We start from the raw sequence: 9,624 nt of genomic DNA, 5'->3' as shown, positions 1-9,624 counted from the left end.
AGGGGTCATTCCAGAGCATTCCATACATCAGCTCTGTGTATCTTCCTGAATTTCCTTTTGCCAATTAGATCACAGATTATGTGCTCAATGAAAGAAAAGAGAGAGAGAGAGAAAGTAAGAAAAGGTGCATGCCTGGGTGGCTCAGTTGGTTAAGCCACTGCCTTAGGCCCAGGTCATGATCCTTCAGTCCCCGGATTGAGTCCCATGCCAGGTTCCCAGTTCCATGGGGAGTCTGCTTCTCCCTCTGACCTTCTCCCCTCTCATGCTCTCTCTCTCTCTCTCTCAAATACATAAAGAAAATCTTAAAAAAAAAAAAAAGCTAATCAACAAAAATAAGCTAAAATAAATATTTGCAATCATATCATAAGAGGATTGACTCCTCCCATCCAGCCAGGTCTTGGTTACAATGATAGTTCCGGGCTGGGGAAAGCTCCACTCCCCATAAAAGGAATACCCGGGCTCTGGATTGTACATATCAAGCTCTGGGCTTGCTTAACCGGGTCTGGTGTGACCCCAGTGCCCTGGCAGAAAAGAAGAGAAAATTATCACATGTTTGCAAAATCCTTCTGCTTCTCTAAGCCTATTGCTGCACAGCATCTTCTTTGTGGGACTCACTTTTCTAGTGCCTTTTCTGTCATGCTTTGTGACATGTTAAGTGGTTTTTAAAAATTGGGTCATGGTACCAAAAATTCAAACAAAGGAGAAAATTCAAATGGTGCAAAACAGCATTGAAAAGTCTAGTCTCCCACTCTACACAAACCTTCAGGACCCCTGCCTAGAGGCAGCCACCAATATGAGTCTCTTGGATATTCTGGAGATAGTCTGGAGACAGTCCTGGGCAACTGAAACATAATGGGGAGGCACAGATATGAGCCACATACCTAATTTAAAATTTCCTAGTAGCCACATTAAAAAATAGGAAAAGAAACACCTGACATTTTAATATTTTATTAAACTTTAAATATTCAAAATATTATCATTTCCACATATTATCAATATAGGAATTATTAGCTATTTTAGATACTTTTTTAAAAGATTTGATTTATTTGAGAGAGAGAGAGAGAGAGATAGTGACAGAGATAGCAAAAGAGAGCACAAGTGGGAAGGAGAGGGGCAAGCAGGCTCCCGCTGAGCAAGGGTCCCGATGTGGGGCTCAATCCCAGAACCCTGGGATTGGGACCTGAGCAGAAGGCAGCTGCTTAACTGAGTGAGCCAACCAGGCGCACTAGATTCCTTTATTTATTTATTTATTTATTTATTTATTTATTTATTTGGTGCATTTGATAATCACAGCACATCTCAGCTTAGATTTGCTACATTTCAAGGGCTCGATAGCCACATGGGATTAGTGGCTACCATAGTCCACAGTGCAGGTTTATCTACGTATAAGCACATGTATGTCCACATTTTTACAAATATAACAAACTGTATGAAACATTGTTTTACCCTTGCTTTCTTCATTTTACTTGAAGGTGGAGCCAAATTACCATAATGCCATGTATTTATTCATTTCCCTAATGCTGAACATTTAGGTTATTAGCTTTCACACTGATGCAGCAGGTATATACAGTGTTCATTCCAAAAAGGGAAGATTTGGGGGTGCCCGGGTGGCTCAGTCGGTTAAACACTGACTCTTGATCTCAGCTCAGGTCTTGATCTCTCAAAGTTGTGAGTTAAGCCACGCTAGGCTCCATGCTGGGAGACTTTAAAAAGAAAAAAAAAAAAAAGGGCACCTGGGTGGCTCAGTTGCTTAAGCAACTGCCTTCTATTCACGTTATGATCCTGGAGTCCCAGAATTGAGTTCCTCGTCGGGGCTCCCTGCTCAGCGGGGAGTCTGCTTCTCCCTCTGACTCTCCCCCATCATTCTCTCTCTCTCGCTCCCTCTCAAATAAATAAAAATCTATAAAAAAATAATAAAAGGGAATTATTGGAAGGTGTGGCTCTAGTTATTGAAATCTCCTTTTCCCTTTTCTGATTTCATTTCCTCAAGCCGACTGAGCTATTGAAGAACAGGGACCAAGACACTTGTCTCTCCTCCAGTCTCCCAGTACCTCATATAGGCCAAGTCCAAGGTTGGCCCCTGACCCAATATCCCACTTCTAGGGATTTCTCTCTTTCTCTCTCTTTTTTAAAATATTTATTTGTTTGAGAGAGAGAGAGAGAGAGAGCGCATGCACGTGGGCAGGGGAGGGGCAGAGGGAAAGGGAGAAGCAGACTCCCCGCTGAGTCAGGACCCTGGGATCATGACCTGTGCCAAAGGCAGATGCTTAACCGACTGAGCCACCCAGACACCTAGGGATTTCTCTTAAAAAGATGATAAAAGTACACACAAATGTATGTTCATTGAGCACAGAGAGCAAGCTGAGTGTTCTTATAGGGGAGCAGCTAATGTGGTGACTCCTCTATAGTTCGTAATACCTGTGACTTTTAAAGAGAACAGGCATGGGGACAGGTAGGGATGCTTGGCACCAGGCAAGGGCTCAATGAGTAATTGTTGATGTTTGAATGATGACATATTGGGCTTCCAGAAAATGGTCTTTTGAAGAAAGGGTTCCAAGAGTAAAATAAGTTTGAAACTCACTGATGGAGATAATTATTGACATGAAAAGATGTTCACAATATGGGCTACAAAATATCATGCCAAGTGTATCATTAAAAACTATGCACAGAAAAGTATCCCACAAGGATATTCTCTGAGTAGTGGAATTAAATGTCTCTATCCTCAAAATTTTCAGTATTTTGGGGGCACTGAGGTGGCTCAGATGGTTGGGAGTCTGCCTTCAGCTCAGGTCATGACCCCCAGGTCCTGGGGTCAAGCCCCATGTCAGGCGCCCTGCTCAGTGGAGAGTCTGCTTCTCTCTTTCCCTCTGCCTCTCCCCCTGCTTGTACGCTCTCTCTCTCTCAAAAGAATAAATAAAATCTTTAAAAAAATTGTTGGTATTTTAAAATATTTTCCAAGGAACAGGCATAATTTTTTTTTTAAGATTTTGTTTATTTATTTGACAGAGATTACAAGTAGGCAAGAGAGGCAGGCAGAGAGAGGAGAAAGCAGGCTCCCCACTGAGCAGAGAGCCCGATGCGGGGCTCGATCCCAGGACCCTGGAATCATGACCTGAACCAAAAGCAGAGGCTTTAACCCACTGCCACCCAGATGCCCTAGAACAGGCATAATTTTTAAGTTAATTAAAAGACCATGACCTCAAATTGGCAGTTCCTCAAACAATTAAACATAGAGTTACCATATGACCCAGCAATTCCCCTCCTAGGTATATATCCAAGAAAAAATGAAAATGTATGTCCACACAAAAACTTGCAAACAAGTGTTTATTGCAGCATCATTCTTAATTGCCAAAACACAGAAATAATAATCTCCATCATTAATAGATGTCCATCAAATGACAACTGGATAAAAAAGGTCATATATCGGGGTGCCTGTGTGGCTTAGTGGGGTAAAGCCTCTGCCTTTGGCTTAGGTCATGATCCCAGGGTTCTGGGATTGAGCCCCGAATTGGGCTCTCTGCTCAGCTGGGAGCCTACTTCCCCTCCTCTCTCTCTGCCTGCTTCTCTGCGTACTTGTGATCTCTGTCAAATAAATAAATAAAATCTTATTTTAAAATATCATATATCTATATAATAGAATATTATTCAGCTGTAAGAAAAAAATAAAGCACTGATAGAGCTTCATCATGCGTGAATGTTGAAAACATAAGGCTAAGTGAAAGAAGCCTGTCATTAAAGACACATATTATATGATTTCATTCATATGAAATGTCCAGACCAGGGAAATCTATAGACAGAAAGTAGATCACTGGTTGCTCAGGGCTGAGGAAGGGGCAGGGAGTGGAAAGGGCGATACCACTAAAGAATGTGGGATTTCTTTCTAAGGTGACAAAAATGTTCTAAAATTGACTGCAGTGATAGTTGCATGTGTCTATGAATTGTATATGCTAAATAGGTAAGTTGTATGATAACTGAAATACATCTCAATAAAGCTGTTAAAAATGAAAGCATGAATAGAATTATGGAGGACTTGGGGAGAGATGAGGTATTTCTCTTGGGACTCTTGGCTCTAGGAACTGCAGAGCCGTCCTCAAATGGCTGGACAGCCTCTTTCCTGCTAACTATATCCACCTCCATCAATAGACCCACATTGGTGCCACATGAAAGATACCAGTATGGCCATTTCCAGGACAAAAAAGAAGCCATACACATATGCTGATGACGCCGCCATTTCTAGACATCTGGCCTGCCTGTCTGTACCAAGGCATAGGTCCCATTTCCACTCCCTCTAAAGTGAGGAATTCCCTTGCCAATCCATCTGGAACCCTAGGATTGGGGCCCCCCACTTCTCTCTGTAAGCCCCATCTTTCCAAGGCAAGGGAAGTGCAAAGTCCACCTTCTCTTCTTTTGGCCCAGACTGTCCAAAGTTGCCCACTAGGCCTAATACCCATTCCTCTTACCTAATCATTATTTTTCACGTCCCTCAGCAAACTTTCCATTCTCCTTTTCATTTTAAAGGGCCTGTTGTACTTGCTTATTGAAAAATACTTGGAAAATTCAGTGAAGTAGGAAAAATAAACCCACCTACATGACATTCACCCAAACACACATTGATTATAAGTCAGGATGGGTGAAGAGACAGGAAGGACATATATGCACATGGATGAAATCACAGAAATGTTGACATGGTTTCCTGAAAATGTATGGTAGGGAGTCTCAGATAGGTAGCTCTATACTCACCTTTGCACAGGGACCATATACCCATTACGGACCAAGAACTGATCTGGCTCCTATAGGGAAAGTCTCCCACATTTTCTCCTAGACCTTGTGATTAGGAAAAAATATATATATTTTTTATGTCTCAGGAGTGGGAAAGGCCTAAGTAAGACAAAAAACCCAAAAGCAGTAAAGGAAAAAAATGACAGATCTGCCTACTTAAAGGTTATAAACTGGGGGATCTGGGTGGCTCAGTCAGTTAAGCCTCTGCCTTGGGCTCTGGTCATGATCCCGGAGTCGTGGGATGGAACCGCATGTGTGAGTCCGTGTGTCCATTTCCCTGCTCAGCAGGGAGTCTGTTTCTCCTTCTTCCTCTGCTCCTCCCTCTACTTGTGTTCTCTCTCTCTCAAATAAATAAAATCTTAAAAAAGAAAAATAAAGTTGGGGTGCCTGGGTGGCTCAGTGGGTTAAGCCTCTGCCTTTGGCTCAGGTCATGATCTCAGGGTCCTGGGATCGAGCCCCACATGAGGCTCTCTGCTCAGTGGGGAGCCTGCTTCCCACTCACTCTCTGCCTGCCTCTCTGCCTACTTGGGATCTCTCTCTCTGTGTCAAATAAGTAAATAAAATCTTGAAAAAAAACAAAGGTTACAAACTTCTCATACTAAGATTCCCTAGGTTAAATTAAAGGACAGCTGGCAGGCTGGAAGAACATATTTGTAATATATTTAACAAAGATTTTGTGTTCAGAGCCTATGAAGTGCTCCTGTAAGTCCACTAAAAGACTAATACCAGAGAAAAATGGGCAAAGAGTATGACTAGAAAATTCACAGGATTCAAATTGTCAACAAACACTAACACAGCAGTGAGTTACATTTTCTTCCCTTGGCCTCCAGAAACACCATGCAGGCTTGGTGTTCCTCCTACCTCTTCAGCTGTTTTTCATGAGTTTCTTGTCAGTCCTTTCTCAAACCCTTAACCTTGGAAAGCCCAGTGCTCTGGGTCACAGCCTTCCTCTTGACTACACCTCACTCCACTCTAAGAGATTTTTTCAAAACACCGCAATGCATTTTATGTTTTAAGAATATGTCATTTTTACATGTGCGGTGGAGAAAGAGGTTTTAGGGATTCACGTGTATATATGTTTATGTATTTATATACATGACATTATTTCTATAGGTGAAAACACAAACATTTATGCCTGTATGCATGGAAAAGCCCAGAAAGTGAGCGTTAATCTATGGATTGTGGGATTATCATCAAATAGATTTAAAAGCCTAACGTTGCTTATAAAAGTAATCTAAATGTGTAACAGCAGGCTACATAGATTAGTGTTCATCCCTAATTGGAACAATATACAACCATTAAAAAGCGTGTTGGCAATATTTTATCGATGTGGCAAAATTCTCATCACTCTTTGCCAGGTAAAACAGCAGAAGATGCCAGATATACAGATTATACATCCGATGCCGGTTTTATGCAATCGTTTTTTTAAAAAGAAAACTGCTTGCACCTAGAGAAAAGACTGGAAGGAAACGTATCAAAATGTTACCTGCTCATCTCACCAGGTGCTGGGGTGAAAGGTGATTTTTAGTTTCCTGTATTTTTCAGTATCATCAAAGAGCGTGAGCTATTTTTGCTATAACAAAACAAAAACCACAAACCACAGCTGTTATTCTTTACATGCAGCAAATCGCCGCCCACCCGGCGCGGAGGCCGGGAGCCGCGCCCCTGCCCGCAGGTCACCGGACGCGCGGGCGCCGGCCGGTCCAGCAGGCCGCAGCGCCCCCCCGCGGTCGGCCCGGGGCAGCGGGGAGGAGGGGTGGGCGCGGAGGGCGGGGAGGCGGCGCCGGGCGTCCCCGCGCTTCCCGCGAGATCCCGCTCCGCCCGCTCCGCCCCGCTCGCCGCGCTCCCTGCTCCCCGCGCCGCGGCACTTCCTGCCTTCCGCGCCCGCGCCACCCGCCCTCGCCCGCGCCCGCCGCCTGCCGCCCGCCGCCCGGCGCCGCGCCCGCCGGCGCCCCCGAAGGTGCCCCCGGCCCGGCCGGGTCGCCGCCCCGCCCGCCGCTCCGCGAGCCGCTTTGTCTCGGGCGGGGCGCGCGGGAGAGGCCGCCAGGTGCCCCCCGCCGCGGGCCCGGGCCCCCCGCCCCGGGGCGGCGGCGGTGGCGCCGGGCCCCGGGGCGGGGGGCGCGCCGGGATGGGCCCCAAGCGGCGGCAGCTGACGTTCCGGGAGAAGTCGCGGATTATCCAGGAGGTGGAGGAGAACCCGGACCTGCGCAAGGGCGAGATCGCGCGGCGCTTCAACATCCCGCCGTCCACGCTGAGCACCATCCTGAAGAACAAGCGCGCCATCCTGGCGTCGGAGCGCAAGTACGGTGTGGCCTCCACCTGCCGCAAAACCAACAAGCTGTCCCCCTACGACAAGCTCGAGGGCTTGCTCATCGCCTGGTTCCAGCAGATCCGCGCCGCTGGCCTACCCGTCAAGGGCATCATCCTCAAGGAGAAGGCGCTGCGTATAGCCGAGGAGCTGGGCATGGACGACTTCACCGCCTCAAACGGTTGGCTGGACCGCTTCCGCCGGCGCCACGGAGTGGTGTCCTGCAGCGGTGTGGCCCGCGCCCGGTCACGCAGTGCCGCCCCCCGGCCCCCAGCGGCTCCCGCCAGCCCGCCTGCGGTGCCCTCGGAGGGCAGTGGCGGGGGTTCGACGGGCTGGCGCGCTCGGGAGGAGCAGCCGCCGTCTGTGGCCGAGGGCTACGCCTCCCAGGACGTGTTCAGCGCCATCGAGACGAGTCTATGGTACGACTTCCTCCCCGACCAGGCTGCGGGGCTATGCGGCAGCGATGGACGGGCGCGCAGGGCCACCCAGCGCCTCAGTGTCCTGCTGTGCGCCAACGCAGACGGCAGCGAGAAGCTGCCCCCACTCGTGGCCGGCAAGTCGGCCAAGCCCCGCGCAGGCCAAGCCGGCCTGCCCTGCGACTACACCGCTAACTCCAAGGGTGGAGTCACCACCCAGGCCCTGGCCAAGTACCTGAAGGCCCTGGACACTCGCATGGCCGCAGAATCTCGCCGAGTCCTGCTGCTGGCAGGTCGCCTGGCTGCCCAGTCCCTGGATACCTCGGGCCTGCGACACGTACAGCTGGCCTTTTTCCCTCCGGGCACGGTGCAGCCGCTGGAGCGGGGAGTGGTCCAACAGGTGAAGGGCCACTATCGCCAGGCTATGCTTCTCAAGGCCATGGCCGCGCTGGAGGGCCAGGATCGCTCAGGCCTGCAGCTAGGTTTGATGGAGGCCCTGCACTTTGTGGCTGCCGCCTGGCAGGCAGTGGAGCCCTCGGACATAGCTGCCTGCTTCCGGGAGGCTGGCTTCGGGGGTGGCCCAAATGCCACCATCACCACTGCCCTCAAGAGTGAGGGGGAGGAAGAGGAGGAGGAGGAAGAGGAGGAAGAAGAAGAGGAGGAAGAGGAGGAGGAGGGTGAAGGGGAGGAGGAGGAAGAGGAAGAAGAAGGCGAGGAGGAGGAAGGGGCAGAAGGAGAGGAGTTGGGGGAGGAAGAGGAGGTGGAAGAGGAGGGTGATGTGGATGACAGTGATGAGGAGGAGGAGGAGGAGGAGGAAGAGAGCTCCTCTGAGGGGCTGGAGGCTGAGGACTGGGCCCAGGGGGTAGTGGAAGCCGGTGGCAGCTTCGGGGGCTACAGTGCCCAAGAGGAGGCCCAGTGCCCTACCCTCCATTTTTTGGAGGGTGAAGAGGACTCTGAGTCTGACAGTGAGGAAGAGGAGGAAGATGAGGATGATGAGGAGGATGAAGATGATGAAGACGATGAGGAGGATGGTGATGAGGTGCCTGTGCCCAGCTTTGGGGAAGCCATGGCCTACTTCGCTATGGTCAAGAGGTACCTGACTTCCTTCCCCATTGACGACCGAGTGCAGAGCCACATCCTTCACTTGGAACATGATCTGGTCCATGTGACCAGGAAGAACCACGCCAGGCAGGCGGGAGTTCGGGGTCTTGGACATCAAAGCTGAGCCACTGGGCCTAGTCGTGCCTGACCCGGATGTGGCAGCACCAGCCCAGGGCAGAGGACTCTCCGGGCAGCCGCTATGGATGAGCTATGGGGAGCTCCAGATTCTTTAGTGATGTTCCTCGGGCCCTGTGACGGGCCCAGCCACCTCGGTAGGGCCCAGGGCTGGGGTCAGCCTCACTGCCTGCTTATTGCCTCTTTCTCAGAGTCCTCCTTCCTCCCCATTTGCCCCCCGGGCTTGGGGGACCAGGTGGGGAGCTGTCCGGTGCTACCACACCGTGCCATCCGTGGACTAGGCCCCAGGAGCAGCCAGGGGTGGGCCCTGGAAGCTCCCGGCCGGAGAGTGCCTCTCCCCTCTGCCGTCCACACCAGGTCTTTGGTGGGGGGGACCCCAAAGCCATTCTGGGAAGGGCTCCAGAGGAAGGTCCAGCCTAGGCCCCCACAAGGCTGGCAGCCCCCTACCCCTGCCCCTGGGCCGCCTTGAGAAGCACAGTCTAACTCACCGCAGGCTCCTGAGCCTGCCTCTGCCTGCTTCCCCATCTTCCCAATCCCTTTCTCTGGCCCAGTCCAGGTTACTTTGGCCCTTGGTTTTCTTTCCAGATTGGAGATTCCCAAGAGGCCCTTCAGGGGAGTGATAGTGGGCACTTCCTTGTGGCTAGCTGCAGGCCCCATGCCTCTCCTCCCTCTCTGGCAGGGCCCTATCCTGGGCAGGGGGCCTGGGGCTGGGCCCGTAGTCCAGCCATCCAGCTACTCCTTTCCCAGTCTGAATTCAATAAATCCGTCCACTCCCCTTTTGTGGGGGTGAACGTTTTAACAGCCAAGGGTGCATCCTTCATGGTCTGGGCTTGCGTCTGTCTTGGGAACACGTCCTTTCTTGGTTCCTTTTGGTCCTTTTTCTGG

At 50.3% G+C, this 9,624-nt stretch overlaps 1 protein-coding gene and 1 long non-coding RNA gene across 2 annotated transcripts; one reads left to right on the top strand and one right to left on the bottom strand.

Moving 5' to 3' along the window:
* Positions 1 to 310: 310 nt before the first annotated feature.
* On the bottom strand, positions 311 to 6,516 carry LOC116595206. Its single transcript, XR_004287562.1, has 3 exons — positions 6,266 to 6,516; positions 4,741 to 4,824; positions 311 to 842 (listed from the first exon to the last, which is right to left on the bottom strand). It is a non-coding gene; the product is annotated as an uncharacterized LOC116595206 (long non-coding RNA).
* A 220-nt stretch (positions 6,517 to 6,736) lies between these two features.
* On the top strand, positions 6,737 to 9,545 carry CENPB (centromere protein B). Its single transcript, XM_032351299.1, has 2 exons — positions 6,737 to 6,838; positions 6,891 to 9,545. The coding sequence occupies exon 2, from the start codon at positions 6,908 to 6,910 to the stop codon at positions 8,726 to 8,728; it is 1,821 nt and encodes a 606-aa protein (XP_032207190.1). The 5' UTR covers positions 6,737 to 6,838; positions 6,891 to 6,907; the 3' UTR covers positions 8,729 to 9,545.
* Positions 9,546 to 9,624: the final 79 nt, after the last annotated feature.

This window comes from Mustela erminea, chromosome 7, assembly GCF_009829155.1.
Source record: "Mustela erminea isolate mMusErm1 chromosome 7, mMusErm1.Pri, whole genome shotgun sequence".
Classification (NCBI taxonomy): Eukaryota; Metazoa; Chordata; class Mammalia; order Carnivora; family Mustelidae; genus Mustela; species Mustela erminea.
Note: the sequence above shows the minus strand (reverse complement) of the source record. Positions and strands in the feature narration are given on the sequence as shown.